This window comes from Cryptotermes secundus, unplaced genomic scaffold, assembly GCF_002891405.2.
Source record: "Cryptotermes secundus unplaced genomic scaffold, Csec_1.0 scaffold1189, whole genome shotgun sequence".
Classification (NCBI taxonomy): domain Eukaryota; kingdom Metazoa; phylum Arthropoda; class Insecta; order Blattodea; family Kalotermitidae; genus Cryptotermes; species Cryptotermes secundus.
Genome location: NW_019738891.1, coordinates 60,928 through 81,961, shown reverse-complemented (window position 1 = coordinate 81,961; position 21,034 = coordinate 60,928). Strand labels below are relative to the sequence as shown.

The following is a 21,034-nucleotide window of genomic DNA, read 5'->3' as shown; positions in this document are numbered from 1 at the left end:
ACGAAGACGTGATTCAGTTGATCGCGGAAAGCCGACCATGAACGAGCTCCTCATAGAAAGTTGTGCTGTTGTGAGTTCAGTTTTTGCTGCTATTTTAGCGCAGAGAATGAAGCAGATGGTGGAAATGAAAGGAAAACGGAAGAAAAGGCGATGGTGGGTTCAGAAGTGGATTCTAAAGAGGAAATTAGGGCCACATAATTTGGTTGACATGGAACTCAGAAATAGTTACCCAGATGATTTCAAGAACTTACTACGAGTGTCTGAAGACCAATTTGATTTCCTTCTGGAACGCGTTTCACCACTGGTCGCAAAATCAGATACTAATATGAGACAATATATGACAATAACTACTCCTCAAGTTTTTAAATTTTGCCATCACCTCCTTTGGTCCAAAGCCAGGAATTGCGAGCGCATTGGAAATTCTCTTCGCCGCTGCCATTCTCACGTCTCTATCTCTGTAACTTTCCATGCTTGCATCATACAGCACTGGTTCATCTGCATATAATTCCAAAAACCGCACAGTTTCCCTTTCTTGTAATTTTATGACCCGATCCGGTGTAGACATGGTAGAGGCAAAATCACGACTGAAAATCAAACATGTCTGATACGAAGATTGAGCCCTCACTCTTGCCTGTGACGTCATAAGATTTTCCACGACGCTTCGTTCACATGGGTCGTACTCACGAATACCTGCCTCACGCTAGCGTGTCACGCCCCGTGGAAACGCGCCCTTAGATCGCGCGGCCGCTGCGATCCCTAAGCAATCCCTGTATCAGACCGTGAAGGTCCGTAGGGTTGTGAGACGTCGAGACTCCCACATTTTCTCTAGACAGTCGGCTCACAGATGGCGGTGAGGTCAACCTTACGCGCCGCCCGCCCTTTACCCCCCAGGAAGATTCCTGGTACTCATTTCTGTTAGAGGCTGAGTCGACCTCAGTGCCATAGTGCGGCTGGAGGATTAGATGAATTGAAAAGTCTCGAGGCCGCGACCTTCCGGCTTCTAGCACAGTGCCTCAACCAACGACGCTACCACGTACCCCGGTCACTGTGATCTGCAAGGTATGTAGTTATCAAGTATGACTGTGGATGGATTCGATATGCCTGTAACATAACAGTGAACTTCGTGTGATGTACAGATCGGCAGAAATTGTTTTTTTTTCAATGGCTCCTCCAGCCCATTCAGGGCCCAGACCCCTTGATCAGTTGCGTAATCATTTTTCACAGACCGCAGGACCTCTTGGAAGAGTGATCAGTTCATCACAAGGCCTCTACCTAAACACCGGACAACGCAAACACAGAATAAACGCATAAACACACCCCAAACATTCATGCCATGAGTGTGATTCGAACTCACGATTCTAGCATTTGAGCGAGCGAAGACAGTTCATGCATTAGACGGCGCGGCTACTGTGACCGGCCGGCAGAACTGAGGGAGGTGTCGGCAGGCTGGAGAGACGAAGCCGTACAGGGATAGAACTTCTCAAGCAAACATCCGCGCTAATTTGGATTTGAAGCACTTCGGGACTTCGAATTATTGGGGCTGGTTCCGGCGTTATCACGTTTGATTGCTGTTAGAGCTTCAGTCTTATCAAAGGCATGCATTGTTTTCGTAGGGAAACCTCTTGGAACGTCGACAACGAGCTAGGAGGATAACATTAAGATTAATTTTAGAGAACTAGATTCTGAAGATGAGAGGCATTGGGACTAACTCGGGATGGCGTCTATTGGCGGAGTTCAACTTTCAGACTTTTTTTTATTGCTACTGGGGTGGCACTAAGTCCCTTGTACTGCGGCCACTTCTGGCCTGTTGTACCAGCCCCAGATGATAGGTGAGGGTGATTGTGGAGCAATTGGTGGAATGAAGATTGACAGGGGAAACCGAAATACTCTGAGAAAACCGGCCCCAGCGCCACTTTGTCCACCAGAAATCCCACTTGACGAGACGAAGCCAGCGCCTAACCGCTTGAGCTATGGCGCGGCCCAACTTTCAGACTTACTAACAGAAAGCTCTTGTTACGTAGTTCTGATGTTCAGCAGTACGGAGACTCAACTCTCATATTGGCCGCGCCATAGCTCAAGCGGTTAGTCGCGGCGGCCCGGGTTTGATCCCGGGTCTGGTCAAGTAGGATTAGTGGTGGACAAAGTGGCGCTGGGGCGGGTTTTCTCCGAGTACTTAGGTTTCCCCTGCCAGTCTTCATTCCACCAAATTCTCCATCATCATAATCACCCGGAGCAGGCCACAATAGGCCAATCAGTGGCCGCCGTGCCGAATGGACCCAGTTGGACTCCACCCCACCACTAAGCGAATCTAAAAAAAAGAAACTCTCATATCGAAATATGGCATTAGTGAACTGAATTTGTTGTGATGATAAAAGTTATATCGTAGCGTCAGCGCAACTTCTGTGTAGATGCACTCTACGTTGTCTGCTGCATGTTTCTGTCGTTATCAGCTGTGCAATTGAATGTCAGCTGCCTTCCTGCTTACATTAGGCAGTGTCCACAGTGGGCTATAGTCTGTCGGTTTGGTATATTGCGGTATCATGCTACCATATAAGTCCTTGTTAAAATGTTAAAAAGATTTTTAGAATGCCGTTATGTTTAGAAGTATTTTTGTTCTTTCTGTAGGTATATATTTACTTCAGTTTAGGTTTTATTGAGTTATATTGTGAAGCAATTTTTATATAAATATTTTGTTCTCTCCACATACACACACACACACACACATATATATATATATATAGTGTTTGGGACTTTGTTGAGTTATATTCTAGAGCCTTTNCGTCCGTGGTTATTTACAGTGAAGTACTATAGATGTATTATGCCACGTCACCCAATATAAATATGAAACAAAAGCAACAGAGTGTGTCTTCCATTTCGAATAATTTTACTTTTATTATATGAGAATTGAGGTTTTCCCGACGGTGCATATGAATAGTACTTTCATCTGGAAAATGAGGCAGGTTTCTCTGAAACGTTGGTAACTTTTATGAGACTATGGCGTTTGTTCGAGAAGATAGTAGTCCTGAGACTCATTTCATGAAATACAGTTTAAATTATTAGAGGAAATGAGGTAAATAAGGAATACCGTTTCATAAACTGGAAATAAATAAATATTTAAAGAGATTAAGTATATGAAACAGCTGAACTATGAGGACAGATTAACTAAACTCCCAGTTTATCACATTGGACTACATTCACGCAGTACAATTACGTTTTTTTTCCTTATTATTCTTACCTTTCCTGTTTGTCTTCCTTCCTCTATCGCTTGAGACACAAGACATGCCTTGTGCTTGGAATTGCCTTTTCTGGCGCGAAAAACAGACTTGTCTTCAAGGAGCTCTATCTTCGGGGATATAACACCGTGTATACCGTTGAAATTTAAATAACATTTTGGAGGAACATTTCGTCTCCATCTTCAGGGTCGAAGAATAATGAGAGCTTTGCTTGCTACCTATACCTCACGCTGGTTTCTTTCCTGGCTTATTCATGGACTCTGAATTCTTCCGAAATGTCTGTTGACTTTCAACGGACTGCACGGCTTTATATCCCAGAAGACAGAACTCTTTATAAACACCTCAAATCCTACCTGCTTCTCTTTACTCTCGAACTGTACAAAATGATCAGTTCTCTTGTCACGTACGAAACTGTCATTCCTCTCTGCTATCTAACTATAGCTCTACAACCTGTAGGTGATTGTGGAAGGGAGAGCAGCCCGTCGCAAGGCCTCTACCTACATACAGAACAACACAAACAGAATAAACGCACACACATCCATACCTCGATTGGGATTCGAACCCACCATCCCAGTGTTCGAGCGGCCGAAGACTGTTCATGCCACTGTGACTGGCATCGTTTCTCTCTTACGAGACACAAAACTACGATTGTTCTCATGTGTGACTCCAAGTTGCCTTCCATATCGAATTAGTTTCTCTGATTTGAGACAGAACTGCAATTTCACCCGAATAAGAAACACGTGGTGTCACTGTGTGTGAGTTTCAAGGGATACATATGCTCTGTGTGCAGGTGAAGTTGGAAGGGCGGACGCAGTTCCTGTCGGCGGTGTGCATGGCGTGTTTGGAAGGATGGGGTCCCGGGCGCACACTCCGCTGTGTGTATTGCAGCACACCCTGGGACGGTTCGTCCCTCGTGCTCGGCACCATGTACTCCTATGACGTCTTCGCAGCTATGCACTGCTGCCCGGAGCGGTCCAAGGTAAGACACATTGCCACAAACATTTCGCTACGTTGCTGACCGGGAAGAGGCTAACAAGGTGTAGAAGTTTGTGACGGTGGTACATTGCTACAAGTATTATGTTTTTGGACATTATCCATTGTCTTGTGTTTATCTAAAAACCGTCCTGTTTATTTTTCAAAACACACACGTTTCTGAGACAGAATCCAGTCTCCGAAACGTTGTGTTTTGAAAAATAGAGACAGAATTAGTTAAGCACAGAGACAACTTTATTTTTTTTACTGTCTTTAGACACGTGATGCCATATAATCTGATTTGTATTTACCCTTTTCGGAGGATCCTACTGATTCCACCCATCACAAAGATGGAAACAGCAAATGCTGGTCAATATCTACGAGACTACACGGCGTCACATTCAAGAACGCTGTAAGTCACAGTCACCGCCATGAGATTCACATATCTCCCATGTAACGTGACTATTTCTATGGCAATATTTTCTTGACCTCGCAGCGTGGCTCTGCTGCGCATTTCAGCGGCTTCAGTAATGTTATTCCCTCTTTTTCTCCAGATCTGTGATGCATATGGAAGATCAGACCGTGCCATTAGTCTATAACACAATTTTGTTTCGATATTCATATGAGTTGGCTTTCACATTTATTCTTCCATTTATTGTCTCAAATCTTATCAATTTACTGTCTGCATTCTTCTGTATTATTACTGAATTTAAATTTTGGTGCTGTTGCTTTCTGCTGTGAAATAACAAAGGGCTCCAGAAAACTGCACAGAGAGGAGCTTTATGGCTCGTATCCTTCTCCAAGTATAATTAGAATGATAAGCGCAAGAGGGTTTAGATGGGCAGGGCGTCTAGTAAGCACGGGAGAGAAGAGGAATGCATATAAGATTTTAGCGGGAACGCCAAAAGGAAAGAGACTAATAGAAAGATCTAGACATAGGTTGGAGGACAATATTAACATTTAAGAGAAGTAGGACAGTGTGCCGATTGGTCTAAATCATGAACCGTCCTGCTCGAACACTGGGTTGTGGGTTCGAATCCCACACAAGGCATGGATGTTTGTATGCGTTTTTTCTGTGTTTGTATTGTTCTGTTTGTAGGTAGCGGCCTTGCGACGGGCTGTAAATAGATAGATAGATTAGATAGATAGATAAGTAGAGATAGACAGACAGACAGGATAGTGCGATATGGATTGGATTCATCAGTCTCGGGAAAGGGACCAGCGGTGGGCTCTTGTGATCACGGCAATGAACGTCCGGGGTCTATAAAATGTTGGGAAATTCTTGAGTAGGTAAAAGTTTACTTTTGGTTTCTGAAGAAGAATTCAGCTCCAGGGAATTAGTTGCTTTCTGCTGACGAAATGAAATGTTTTCATGGCCATTATTTGGGCAACGTAAATAGTAATGCGATGTTTTTTTTAGCAGCGGGCGTTGTTTATAGAGCCATTAGTTGGCAACGGATTTACGTTCTACAATATATAATTCTAATACTGACGTGGCTCGATCCTCAACATTAGCGTAGTTCACGGAAAGATGATGTCAGGATTGTGGCAGGGGAGGACTCGCATTGGCCGCCTTAGCCTTCACGTCCCCCGCCCCCTCACGGTATGAAGCTACCATAGATGGGTTCGAAGGCAGGAATTAACTGCTTCATCTCAGTTCAGTAATAGGATTTTGAGGAACCCATTATCCGGGATATACTCTGTTCAGAATGGCTGAAAAGACGTACGACATTCATCCTAGCACAAACAAGCAGAACCAGTTGCTTTGGTGATACTGAGAATTGGCGCTAAATAACATAATCATTTATGAGATCAGTAAAAATTAAATTTTACTCTAAGTGACCATCGAGCATAATTTTTTGGTTACCACTACATGTTCGACATATTTGGTAATCCTCTGGTGGCACTAGGGGCCACTAGGGGCCACGCGGTAGCGTAGTTGGCTGAGGCACTATGCTACAAGCCGGAAGGTGGCGTGTTCGATTGCCGACGAGGTTACTGGATTTTTCAATTTACCTAATTCTTCCAGCCAAACTATGGCCCTGGGATGGACTCAGCGTCTAACAGAAATGAGTACCAGGAATCGTCCTGGCGCTAAAGGACGGCTGGGGCGTAAGGCTGACCTCACCGCCATCTGTGAGCCGATTGTATAGAAAATGTGCGAGCCTCGGCATCTCACAACCCTATGGGCCTCCACGGCCTGTTACAGGGATGATTTCTACCTTTACCTGGTGGTACTAACTAACTTCATGGATCTGAGCCCTTCTCGAGAAGCCGCCAACTGTGCAGCTACTCGAGAACTTCCCAGCATCTTCATGGATCTGAGCCCTTCTCGAGAAGCCGCCAACTGTGCAGCTACTCGAGAACTTCCCAGCATCTTATGGAACCCGAAGGTTCATTGCCGTGTTCGCAAGAGCCCTCCACTGGTCCCTATCCTGAGCCATATCAATCCAGTCCATAGAACCCCATCCTGTCTCTCTAAGATCCATTTTAATGTTATCAACCCACCTACGTCTTGGTCTTCCAGTTGGTCTCTTTTCCTCTGGCTTGCAGAAAGTGTGTTTATTGAAGTGGCAATTTCTGTGCTTTATTGAAACTCGGACCAGTGCTTTCATATGTCGCAAGTCTTGACATGCTGTACGTCTTCTGAGGAAAGCAGGATGACGTATTGTTACCGTGAAACTAAGTAATTGCTAATTGTGAATATTAAAAAGTGAAAGCCTCCCTGCAACAGGCCGTGGAGGCCCATATGGTTGTGAGACGTCGAGGGTCCCACATTTTCCAGACAGTCGGCTCACGGATGGCGGTGAGGTCAGCCTTACGCGCCTGCCGCCCTTTGCTCTCAGGAAGATTTTTGGTACTCATTTCTGTTAGAGGCTGGGTCAACCCGAGGGCCATAGTGCGGCTGGAATGATTAGGTCAATTGAGAAATTCACTGACCTCACCGGGAATCGAACCCGCGACCTTCCTGCGTGTAGCATAGTGCCGCAAACTAACTACGCCACCCCGTGGCCCTCACTTTTACCTGTAATTATGAAAATTACCGGTTACATTTGTAATTACCAACGTCTATTGGTAAATGTGATAAAGAGCGTACATAACATTATTGGATGCGACATCTCTTTAATGCATCAATGTTTTTTGAAGACTCACCAAAGCTGGTATATATCAGGGTTACCAACCTCTGCGTTTCGAAGGATAATACGGATTGGTAACCTGAAGAGAATTGTAGGTTTTTATCACATTTACCAATGGACGTTGGTAATTATGAATTTCTCTCTCCCCTCTCGCTCCCGATGTGGAGCGTAGGCTGATTTCTCAGTTTCACGGTCATTTTATAAACGGTAGGGCTCCTTGGGCGGGTGATCAGCTCGTCGCAAGGCCTCTACCTAAACACAGTTCAACACAAACATCCATGCCTTGTGTGGATTCGAACCCATGATCCCGGCTTCCGAGCGAGCGAAGACAGTAAATGTCTTAGACTGCTCGGCTACCGTGACCGGCTGTTAATTATGAATAATAAACAGTAATTACTCATAATTACCTGTGAAAGTGATTATCGTCACGAAATTTATTACATTTGCCGTTTTCTGTAATTCTATATAATTAGTAGTTGCTATTCATAATTACCGGTTTAGTCGCATAATGATCACGAGCGCTACGATTTGTGAAGTGATTATTATAAAGTCGAAAGGTAACAAATTATTAAGTGAAAGGTAAAATGCACGTGCAGTGTATCTGTGTGTTGCGATTGGTATAACTGAACCTAACAACCTAGTTCTTGGCAGAAGAATTACGTAATAATAACATACGTACGAGCACGCTTTCTGCACAGCAGATACTATAATGGTTATGCCACCCTCATTGTTTTGCTAGAATCTAGTTTTAATTACGGGCACTGTAATAAAAATATAAAAAAATATGAGGTCCCAGTGCTTAATTAAGCACCACACCATTAAAACTTATCGGGGAGTTGGGGTATAGATCCACTATACTCGACCTCGGCACTGGATGAAGGTGAGTGGAGAGTTTCAAGCCCCCGCTGCTTTACCCCCAGAGGAAGCTCCCCCGTTACCCATTGTATAGAGGCAGGGTGGGCTCCAGGGCCCGTCTGGACGCTGTGGAGGCGAGGAAAATCTTGCTTCATGTCTGATTCGAATGCCGGTCGTCCAGCCTGTCGCTCTACCGACTGAGCTAGCCCGACCCTAACTTGTGCTGCAATTTTAGTGTAAGGAGGAAGAGATGTAGTTCAGATCACAGTTGTGATACGTGAAACCGCAGGTCTCGAGTAGTTTCTAGAGGGCACGGCCCGTTTCTCGCTTGACGCAGCTGCTTTTTGACGTTTTCCTTTATCTGTGTTCTTATAACAAGAGCATGAGACTGAGACGCGGAACCTGCGTTGTGGTTGGCTACCGACATGTTCTGTTTCTTCCTTTTTAGCTTTGCTTCACCGGTTAAAGAATGCTTATGACGTGAATTGCGCGTTACAGAAATGACAGGAGATGTTGGGCAGAGGCACTTACGTGCTTCCTGTCCACTCGTTCTCCTTCGGATGACTTTGCTTTGAACCTGGTCAGTGTGTTTCTAGTTTTTTTGTTTTGTTTTTATAGAGAAGTTGGATTGGAGGGTCTCAAAAACTGGGGAAGCCAAGCACGACTGCACACTGTGTCTGTAAGGCCATGCCGACGGTTTCGTGTGGCATGTCCGTCGGCAAGGAAGTACGCATTGCGCTCAGTATATTACGTGACAGTTGTGTATGAAGTTGCATGCAGTCTTTTGAAATGTATGCTACCATTAAGCCTCGTAAACATTTATTATTTAGATTTCATGTAGGCATTTTGTCGAATGTACACTCTACAGTCATGCAAGAGATTTCATACAGTACAGATATTCGCCAGTTACAAACTTCCTTCTTTCTGTATAAAGTTTTGTAGTATTTGTGAACCTAAAGAAATATTACGTCAAAATGTAAGTTTGTTATAAATTATAAATTAAATGACTTAAACTGTCGAAAATGTCGACTTCATGGCCCTTTGAAAAGCAGTCCTTACCACACGTATCACTTGAATTAAATTGAAGGAGCTTGCTTCGCCCACGATTTTGTTTATATACTTCCTGTGATCATCAGATTAAAAAGTGATTATTTTTTTAAACGTGAGTCGGGATAGCTCAGTCGGTAGAGCGATGGGCTGGATTAGATTCCCGACAGGGGGCAAGTTTTTCTTTTCTTCACAGCGTCCAGACCGGCTCTGGGACCCACCCAGCCTATTATAAAATATATACTGGGGGACGACTTACCCGGGGGTAAAGCGACCGGGGCGGTAAGCTGACCACTCACCTCCACCTAGTGCGTAGGTCAAGAATGGCGGATGTATACCTCCACTTCCCCATAATATATGTCTTTATGGCATAGTAGAGGTAAAGCTATCCCTGTAACAGGCAGTGGAGGCCCATAGGGTTGTGTGACGTCGAGACTTCCTTATTTGCTAGACAGTCAGCTCACAGATGGCGGTGAGGTTGTCAGCCTTACGCGCCGGCCGCCCTTTACCCCCAGGAAGATTCCTGGTACTCATTTCTGTTAGGGACTGAGTCACCCGCAGAGCCATAGTGCGCTGGAAGGATTAGGTCAGTTGAAAAATCCACTGATGTCACCGGGAATAGAATCCGCAACCTTCCGGCTGGTGGCACAGTGCCTCAGCCTACTACGCTACGCCTGTCCCCCTGCATGGCATAGTGCTTAATTAATTAAATAAAGGGACAGCCTTATATTTACATTTTTATTTCTTTGAACAGTATTAGGAGACACATTTTTGTTTCCTGTGAGGTTTGAGCTAAATTTTGTATGTTTTCTAGATAAATTTGATGCTTCAAAAGTTTAAGTGTCTGCTGGTGGAACGGTGTGATAATGAAAATGCCTTGTAAACCCGGCACACTGGGGATGCAATGCACTGTCGGTTCCGTGTTTAGCAGGAAGCCTATATGCACGGAACAGCTCTTACGTCGCATGACTTTAATTACCTTCATTCGTGACAACGTTTCAATCAATGTTTGAACTGCAGTCGAGCAACAAGAAGCATAAGTGAAAACGATTGTAATATGTCAGCTTTGTTGGCAACGATGCCGTGACCTTCAGAAGGAAGTTTTGTAGAATCAGATTAATGTTTCCTCTGTCGAATAGTATTCTTGTCTATGAAAAATTGCTATTGTTGCATTGTTTGAATAATTGGCTATGCAAAACTTGGATAACGGGTTTATAGTCGAGACATCTGCGCTAGTTATACGCAGCTGTCAACCTGATAAACAAGAAAATAAATCCAAAACGTTAAGCAAAGCTAAATAAGTGTAATTTAACCTAATGCAATTGTTGGCAGCAGCCGATCACAGTGGCCGTGCGGTCTAAGACATGAACCGTCTCCTCTCGCTCGAACGCTGGAATCGTGGGTTCGAATCCCACACGAGGCATAGATGTCTGTTCGCGTTTATTCTGTGTTTGTGTTCTGTGTGTAGGTAGCGGCCTTGCTACTGGCTGATCTCCCTTCCAAGAAGTCCTACCGACTGTGTATAAGAAACTGAAAAAGTGGCCAAGGCCCAACAAAGGGCTGTAGAGCCATAATAAATATAATTGTTGGCAGTAAATGGAATGGTTACCTCGCCACTATGTTGTTAGAGCCACATATTTGATAATGTTATATGCAATGTGATAGGTTGGCATTAAAATGAGAGACCATAAAAGCGATCGAATGCAGCATAAAGTGTCATAGGATTGGCCTAAGTTCGTTAGTGTCATTAAAATGTATTCTGCTTAGAACTGGCCCAATTCCTTGTAACAGGTGATCATGGTTTTATTGCAGAAAACCCAAGGGAAAAGAAACAGTACACACAGAGAATAGAACATATTCACGCAGCCAATTTGTTCTTTATGTGAGATAACATTCCCATGAGATATCTATGAAGATTTTCATTGGTTGCGTCCTATTGTGAGTTCCAGATATATATATATATATAGGAATTATGACAACCGTCAACACAAATATATTCAGTTTTAATGTTTTACAATTTGCTCTTTATTCATGCTACATGTTTCGGCCGTACAAGACCATCATCAGGCAGTTATATATAGGAATACGTGCAGTCATTGAACTACCGATACGGCTCCATATCAGTGCAACGTGTCGTATTGTATACTGACACGGTTTCCACGGATCCGGAAAGTGAAAGTTGTAAACACTTAGGAAACCAAGCCGTTGCTTGTGAATGAACACATGGTTTCCGAGGCAACGCATTCATGAAGAACTGTAATGGAACCCTCTCTATTGGGTTCTGTGGCAGTTATAAACGGCAGTGCATTCGTGAATTCAGTTCACCCCCGTGTGGAGGTGGGGTCGAATACCTCCCACCGTGACCCTGAGAGTCGTAGGAGGCGACGAAAAGGGAGGTCTCAAATATGAGACAGTAAAATATTGTCATGCGTTTGAATCCGGAAGGGTTACTTCCATGGAAACGCAATAACAGATAATATGGTCGTGAGTCCCAAGGGACTCGGACCCGAGAAAGACTGCGCTGGCCAGGACAATAGGACGACTGATGCATGATGAATTCGAAAGGATTTGGAAGGAAACAATCGCAGCCTGATCGAGGTGCTGTCTCATTATCCTGGAGGGGTAGGGAAAAAGTCTCAGTCAGGAATGCCAGTGTCCCGATTCGAACGGAGCATCTACCGAATGTAAGTCAAGGTCACTGGCGCTACACCAACCCCTTCGGCTCGAGCTGAACTTGTAAATGTGCTTGCTGGTTCATGGAAACTCTAGTATGCCTGTGTGTGGAATGAGTGATCTGCTTCTCTATGTAACATGGCTCATTTTGTCTCATTTTGCATAGGACAACACCCCCATATATGATTAACAATTACAACAACGTATGTAGGGTCCGAGGTTGTCAGAGCGGTGGTTATAACGCCGTGTAGTCCGTTGAAAGTCAGCCGACTTTTCGGAGGAACATATCGCCTCCATCTTCAGGGTCGAAGAATAGGCCCAGCAATAAACCAGCGTGAAGTTTCTTACTCAGCTTATTCGACCGTGAATATTGAAGCGATATGTTACTCCGAAACGTCTGTTGACTTTAGATGGACTACACATAGTTATATCCCAGAAGATTTTACAACATCGCTGCATTTTTTCTTAGTTACCTGAAAGACAAAAGAGTTCTTGTCTTAAAAATGTCGGCTATGCAATTTCCCATATCTAACAAGACTATAATGTGTTCCTGAGTTATGCGCTTAAATTACTAAACCTGTTGATGTAATGTGGGGTTACTTACTTACTTACTTACTTGCATAATTCATTACCCCTTGGCTCCAACATTCTCTAAGAATCTTGGCCCCTTTATAATGGCAAATGCCCACGTCTCTCCTTTATTTTCTTTTTACCTCCACCCCTTCCCTTTCAGCTCTCGTAAATCATTTCCTGTTTCAAGGACATGAACTTCGACAGCAGTAAATTTGGGAATTAATATGACAGTATCTGTTGTAACATTTAATTAAACTGAACGAACCTGAGTGATTATTTTCTCATAATGGATTTATGGTCACATCGGTAATGTGCTGGCAGACTACTGAAGTTGAGACGCAGACTGCAAGCGAAATTAACTTAAACCAGTCTAAATTAAAAGTAAATATTGTTGTGGTGTTTCCTGCACCACGCTCAAGAAACCAAGATGCGATCAACAGAGAGGGTTTTTGTACTGCAAGAGACTAGGGGGAAGGAAGGGGCTAAGATATGTTCCTCTTCGTCTCCCTGTTTCATAAATCAATACTGTGGCATATAGATCCGTTTCTAAGCGGTGACGCTGTAAACAGCTTCCTTTACTAGGTAACGGCTCGGTAAACCTTCCCGTCGCTAGGCAGCAAACTGTTAATACTGCAACAGTTTGACTACAACAACGGGGTGTTTCTGCGTGGTTCATGCGCAGATGTTATAAGCAAGGGAGAAAACTGGGACTTCTGTCTCTCTTAGGCTCAAGGAATAGTTCAGTTATGTTCTGTGGCGGAGGCCGTGAAGAGAAGAGTAAGTTGCAACAGCGCTTAGTTGTAAGTCCGGCCGTGAAGAGAAGAGTAAGTTGCAACAGCGCTTAGTTGAAAGTGCTGCTTTGAAGAGAAGAGTAAGTTGCAACAGCGCTTAGTTGAAAGTCCGGCTGTGAAGAGAAGAGTAAGTTGCAACAGCGCTTAGTTGAAAGTCCTGCTTTGAAGAGAAGAGTAAGTTGCAACAGCGCTTAGTTGAAAGTCCGGCTGTGAAGAGAAGAGTAAGTTGCAACAGCGCTTAGTTGAAAGTCCGGCTGTGAAGAGAAGAGTAAGTTGCAACAGCGCTTAGTTGAAAGTCCGGCTGTGAAGAGAAGAGTAAGTTGCAACAGCGCTTAGTTGAAAGTCCGGCTGTGAAGAGAAGAGTAAGTTGCAACAGCGCTTAGTTGAAAGTCCGGCTGTGAAGAGAAGAGTAAGTTGCAACAGCGCTTAGTTGAAAGTCCGGCTGTGAAGAGAAGAGTAAGTTGCAACAGCGCTTAGTTGAAAGTCCGGCTGTGAAGAGAAGAGTAAGTTGCAACAGCGCTTAGTTGAAAGTCCGGCTGTGAAGAGAAGAGTAAGTTGCAACAGCGCTTAGTTGAAAGTCCGGCTGTGAAGAGAAGAGTAAGTTGCAACAGCGCTTAGTTGAAAGTCCGGCTGTGAAGAGAAGACTTTATATGTGATATTTGGAGTCTGTAATTCAGTGAGACTGTTATCATTCCTGTGTTAAAAATCCGTTGCAAGGAAACGGCTACTGGAGATGTTAATAGACTGAGAACACTAGTCTGTGTGTGACAGTGATGTATAAAGTGTAGTCACGAATCTTGAATGTTGAAAAGGTTAATAAATCTTGTCACCAATCAAAAAATCCATCTATGCTTACACATACTATGTGACAGTATCTTTATTTTATACTTGTCACGGCGTTCTTTTTGTTCCAAGCCATCGAACATGAAAGATTTTAGGAGTTTAAAGGGAAGAAAATTAGGAGTAGGATAAATTATTTGTTTTCTTGATTTTATGTTCAACATTGCGCTAAAATGTTACTGAACAGAATTGTATTGTAAAACAGTTTACGGAGAAAGATATATTTTTCTTGGAATATCCTGTAATTAAAACTTTTCTCACCGAGGAATTTAGTTTAGCGGTGACGCTCCAGACTTTTAATCTTTACGTGCTCGGTTCAAGTATCGGTCTAGACACCGGCTATGCTGACTTGAAATGCTTCGTTTTCCTCAGTCCTATATCAGGAAAGTAGAACCTCAGTTAGGTCACGACCAGTTCCTTTAAAATCCATTGCAATTCGTTGACGATAGAGTCTTAAGATAAAGCATACGCAACTGTTGTCAAGTTATTTATTTAGTGTTATTTAATGCTGATGCAATGGAATAAATTAGAATGCGTTAATGTTCTCAAGTCAGAAATTTCGTGATTACCACATGCATGCTTCCATTGGTTTTTCAATTATGTATAGAACATGTTTCGCACAAATACGCTAGAGGCCAGTGCCAGCTGACGCAACTATTGATAGGTCTTCGCAAAGCAATAACAGCCATACAAGTATGGTGTAAATTAGTCCCTATGCTTAATTAATTGAACGCGGCGTCATGGGGGGGGGGAGCTCTCGAGATATAGCGCCACTCTTCTTGATCTTCACACTAGATGGAGGTAAATGGTCAGCTTCACATTCCTGCCACTTTTTTCCACCGGCTTTACAGCCCCCTTTGGCCTTGGACGGGTGATTAGCTTCTTGCAAGGCCTCTGCCTAAACACAGGACATCACAAACACAGAATAAACACATACACCAAACATCCATTCCTTGTGTGAGATTCGAACCCAAGATCTCGGTTTCCGAGCGAGCGAAGACAGTACATGCCTTAGACCGCTCGGCTACCGTGGGCGGCTCCTGTCACTTTACTCCCAAAGAAAGAGTCCCCGGTATTCATTGTGTACGAGGCTGGGTAGGCTCTAGAGCTGGTCTGGTCGTAGAGGAAATTCTCTTGCCCTTTCCAGGTATTAAACCCCGATCGGCCAGCCTCGTAGCCCGTCGTTACACCTACTGAGCTATCCCGGTTGTCTAGATTTGGTGTAGGAAATCAGTAGACTTTGTTCATCGCCCGGTATTCTAGAAATAGAAAACACAAGCTGGATCTGTTTTCATCCTCAGTTGAAGGGGGTGGGGGGTGTGGAAAGACACATACTGGACCAGTGATTAAGGTTAGCTCTTTCTAAGGGCCCCAACAAAATGGTGTCTTTCTCCTCCCTCACCTGAGGACGGAAACAGATCCAGTTTCCGAAACGCTGTGTTTTCTAGTTTCTAGAATACCGGATGTTGGACAAAGTCCGGAAGCCCAGTAATTCCGGGCTTTAGAATCTCCTTGGAGGTGTCCTTAAAAAAAAAAAAAGAAATTACACAAATAGGATTTTATGTCCCACTTACTTAATCCGTTCCTCTCATACCTTACGGTGTCCAAGTTTGTTCTTCTGTTTTGATCATTTTACAGACCGCAGGACAACACAAACAGAATAAACACATACACATACATAACATCCAAATCTTGTGTGGGATTCGAACTCACGATCCCGACTTCCGAGCGAATGAAGACAGTGCCGCTCGGCTACCGTGACCAGCGTATGCTTCGTGTCTTGAATAGGCAATCTAGCAGGAGAAAAGCCTTGTTTGTTTCACGAGATTGCCGGTAAGGCGAGTTTCGTTCCAATTGCGTGTTGAAAACACAATCTAGTAAGTTTTTAATGACGACATCCTCAATCGATGCTTAGACACAGTACGAATTGCTCTTACCAGTCGAAAGAGAAACGGGTGGAAGTTTGTAACAAACTTATGAAGCTTGCCAATAATTAATGAAACCCTCTCGAGGGCGAATCGACATCCAAGAGTTTCGAAGTTTCAATCTGAGATGTTTATTTTTGAATTTTAATGCAGCGCATAAAATTACGTTCACCATTTCTGTCTGTTAGCGTCAGTTTCACATTTCCATTGTCTCAGGCTGACTGTGAATGAAATCTGCTAAGTTCTCTGGCCACGTAGAATTATAGACATAATTAATTGGTTTTGTTTCGATCTTCATTTGGGGCTTAATTGATGCAGTAATTAAAGTAAAATTTAGTTTTATCATTAAGAGTCGGTTTTTTATAGGACTGTATACTATATCTATTTCCTGTTGTTCCCACCTGGAGCGTAGGGCATTCGTGAAACGCTACCTGCACAGGACAACACAAAACAGAATAAACGCACACAGAATCCCCTTCAGCGGGATTCAAATCCACGATCCCAGCGTTTGATCGGGTGAAGACCGCACGACCAATGTCATCGTGGATATATACAGATCCACGTGTTCTTGACATCGGAATTATTTGGAGGTGAGTGGTCAGTTTCACGCCCCGGTCGCTTTACACCCGGGGAAAAGCCCCGGAACCCATTGGATAGGAGTCTGGGTGGGCCCTAGAGTCCGTCTGAACGACTTCGAGAAGAGAAAATTCTTGATCCTATCGGGACTCACACTCCGACCCCTCGGTTTTCCAGCCCGTAATCAGTCGCTATACCGACCGAGCTATCGTGGTTCCTTTAATAGGACTAATAGGAGTAAATTGGGACTGGAGCATTATTAAGGCGCGTCCACATTACTCGTGCTCGTGTGACTCGCTATGCTCGCGAGTAATGTGGACGATATGACAAGTCACGACACAAGCAAATCTTTAATTTAAAAACTATAGCCAATAAATTAAAATACGACTACAGCCTATACACACTACGAGTAACGCGCCGAAGCCTGGCGAGCAACTGAAGCGGACGCGTCTTTACATTGCTTCATTTGGACTAAAAGTATAGGCGTATGTCGTGAAGCTTGGATTTGGAGCCGGAGATCTGAGTAGAAAGCAATTTCTGTCGTTGTGAATCGGGTCCAGAGGGCACCAGCCCGCTTATTGTAGGCCGTGGAGTTTGTGGAGCTGATGGCTTACAGATGCGGGAATACATTATTTAGAATCACGTGATTTTCATTAATTTTGGCCAGTAGGAGTGCATATACTTCGAACATTGGGAACGACAATAACACATCAGAATTTGATTCAGGGGGAAATTAAGAGGAGATTGAACTCGGGTAATGCTTGTTACCATTCAGTTAAGGACCTTTCGTCTTTTCGTCTGCTGTCTAAGAACTCATAAATTATAATATACAGAGCTATAATTTTGCCTTTCATTCTGTATGGGTGTGAAACTTTGTCTCTGACATTAAGGGAGGAACGTAGACTGAGGGCGTTTGAGAACAGGGTGTTGAGGAGAATATTTGGACCGAAGAGAAATGAAGTGACAGGAGGTTGGAGAAAACTGCATAATGAGGAGCTTCATAACTTGTACTCTTCTCCAAGTATAATTAGAATGATCAAGTGAAGGAGGATGAGGTGGGGAGGGCATGTAGCACGAATGGGGCAGAATGCGTATAGGATACTGGTGGGAAAGTCAGAAGGAAAGAGACCACTAGGAAGATCAAGACGTAGGTGGGTGGATATTAAAATGGATCTTAAAGAGATATGATTGGATGGTATGGGCTGGATTGATCTGGCTCAGGATAGGGACCAGTGGAGGACTTTTGTGAACACGGCAGTGAACCGTCTGGGTCCATAAAATATCGGGACGTTCTTGAGTAGCTGCGTAAGTGGCGGCTTCTCGAGAAGGGCCCAGCTCCATTAAGTTAGTTAGAAGTGCACATGCTGTGTTTAAGGGTTAGGAACTGTTCGAATCGCCCAGTTTTAAATGATGGATTTGTATTAATGTCAGGTGCCCTGTGCCGCCGCTTCTTGTAGGGTTCACATGCCGCGGTTATAAGGCATCTCGAGGCTCTTTTGGTTTCATCATCAGAAGTCAACAGACATATTTGGCCGCTTCAGAAAGGCCTTAAAAATAAATCAATATTTGTGTATTTCGCTAAAATGACGTCCCCTATAAGCTTTTCCAGATCACATCAGCGCGTCCTGTCGCTTCTGTACCTCAGTATTTCAGAGTTCAGTGTATAAACTTGTCAATTCTGATACGTAAAATTCCATAATGAAAGTGAATCGTTGTGGATTGCAGTGTGATTCCCTGTAAATGCGACCCTGAAACTCCTACCAGCTGAGTTACGTAACTCGGTGAATTCCATAATGAAAACAATTACTAGGAGATACCAGCCTATCAGTTTACCCATCTGCACTTCTGCTACCCCCGCCAAAGTCTGAAGTCGGGTAGATACATCTTGTCAGTCTCATTTTCATTCCAGGATAGGAACGTTGGCGCTGCGGAGCCGCAGAAGGCGACGAAAAGAAAACTCAATGCCTGGGGGTATATCTGGGCCACCCCGTCTCTCGGGAACAGGTTGGGTGTTGGACGCAAGGCTAACGACCTTGCTATGTAAAAATATTGTTACAAAACCCGAAGGCCGATCGCAGTGGCCGCGCGATCTGAGGCTCGAACACTGGGATCGTGGGTTCAAATCCCACTTAAGGCATTGATGTTTGTGTTTGTGTTAGGTAGCGGCCTTGCGACGGGCCGATCCCCGTCCAAGGACTCTTACCGACTGTCTGAGATTAAGAGAAAATAAAATTTACTTACCTGGACGCAGTAAAGGTATAAAAGGGGCAAATAAGAACAAAAATGAAGAAAGAAAATGCAAAGAAGTGAGAACCGGGTTTAATTCCAAGGATTTGGCCAAGTGGAGCAGAGTCATTGAAGGAATGCTCTGACTCAAAAAGTGCTGTTTGCCAATAGTGGTGATGGTGATGGTGATGGTGGTGGTGATTATGGAAAGAACAGATGGGCAATGTATATTTACTACATCTGATCCACCGACTTGACATATAACGGTATGGGATTAGTTTAGGCCTCACTGATCTGTACATGGTTTGATGCTTCAGTTATTCTAATATCTGGTATTACATTCATGGATATGCTAACAAGCGAATGATTTTACTGCTAGCCCTGCAACTGCAAGGCAGATCCGACGTGAAACATTAAACAGAATGAGCTCCTTTGCAGTTTGTGTGGTTTTTGTATAGTTCTGTGTCTGTATCCACCTGATGATGATCATGTAGCGGAAGTGACTACATCTGCAGAAATGAAACTTGTATGACAACGTGTATAGTGATGATGCATAGCCTAGCCTGTCTCGTGTCAGCTGTTAATCGCTGGCTTTCGGAACAAGTACAAGTTCCTGTGATCGCAGTTCATGTGGTAGCATTCACTTCCGTGCCTACGTAAAGATAATATCAAATATCCACTCAGCCAGCGAAGCATCCAACCATCCAATGAACTACCCAGCCATCCAACGAGAAAACCGACCGACCGACCAACCAACCAAAACTCCGTGATTTCAGTCCGCAAGCGAACTATACCGACCGAGCGACCGCCGTTTGTCGGCGAAGTTTAGTGCCAACTTTTGCGGATAGAGTGTGTCGCGTAGTCAGCTCAACGAATCCTCACGGCCGTTTATTTCGATTTTCTACACCGGAGCCGCTGTTTCCCTGAAATAGCTCCTTAGTTATTGTCACGAAGCTCAGTGGACCCCGTTCCAGACCCACTACTTCTCAGAAAGTCGGGTAGCGCCGGGACCGACCAACCAACCAACCAACCAACTAACTAAATAACTTTAAGTAACTAACTTCATGGTTCGGCGTCATCCTGAGTTAATAATCACTGAGTTGGTTAAGGAAATTTCGCTTCTACGGAACACTAAAGTTCGGTACCATACTCACATGTGTCCCCATTGGGCCCTGTCCTAAGTCACTTAGGTCCGGATTGTTTTCTGTTGCGCCACTGTGTAGTTCTGTCAACATTTTGGAGGGACATGCCACTTCAGTTTTCGTGGTCGAAACAGTTAATGCCCCGTCTTTATAGAGGTTACCGACGGTGTCACAAAACAAAGGAATGCAGTCTGAGCGCCGGCAGGCGTGAAAAAAACAACTTGAAAACTGATATTAGTTGGCTCTACTTCACATCTTCACAGCCCACTTCCCTCAGATCTATTTTACTACTATCGTCCTTAACATACACGTCCGTCCCATCTGCCCTTCCGGTTTATCTACTAAGTTTTGTACTCATCCACTCGTGCGTGCTGTATGCACAGCATCTCATTCTCCTTGATAACTTAGCTGTAAAAGAGTAACATCGAGCGAAGAGTATAAATTATGAAACTGAAATTGTTTCTGGCATATTTTCCTTTTTTTACAAAAAGGCGTATGCGATCACCATGTTGTGTATCCCCTTCCACCCATTGACGTTTGAATGCCTGAGCCACTTTATGAAACTTTTTATGCATATCATGTCACTTGGGTCCATCTCAGCGGCGTACTTCATAAATCCCTCCCATCAGTCCGTGATCCGTATGTGTGGCTAGGCAGCGGCTCAGTGAAAACGTTACCGCAGCAACTAATACACACGCAACAATAGAAGAATTGTTGGTCTCTTTCCAGAACTGTTTGTTGTATGTTATGGTTAAAATGTCAGTAGCAAACGAAAGATTCTGATGTTTGATTTTTATTTGTAATATAACCGTCAACACAACACAACGAGTGATATGGAAATATCTTCAATGGAGGTAATAGATGTTAATGCACATTTTACTTATTTATTACAAATATAGCTATGCTACATGTTTCGATCACAATTTGGCCATCATCAGGCCTTAAACGAACATATCTCAAGTAATTAAACACATTGGGTACAATACTGCCTGTTTCACGCTGGTTTCTTGCTTGGCGTTTTCTTCAACCCTGAAGACAGAGGCA

At 43.9% G+C, this 21,034-nt stretch overlaps 1 protein-coding gene across 1 annotated transcript in view; it reads left to right on the top strand.

Annotated features, from left to right (window-relative positions):
- Positions 1–21,034, top strand: part of LOC111871320 (headcase protein) — a 470,196-nt gene that overhangs the window by 442,055 nt on the left and 7,107 nt on the right. Inside the window, exon 4 of the mRNA XM_023864347.2 lies at positions 4,024–4,212. Coding sequence (XP_023720115.1) covers positions 4,024–4,212 — 189 coding nt within the window. The remainder of the gene's footprint in view (positions 1–4,023; positions 4,213–21,034) is intronic.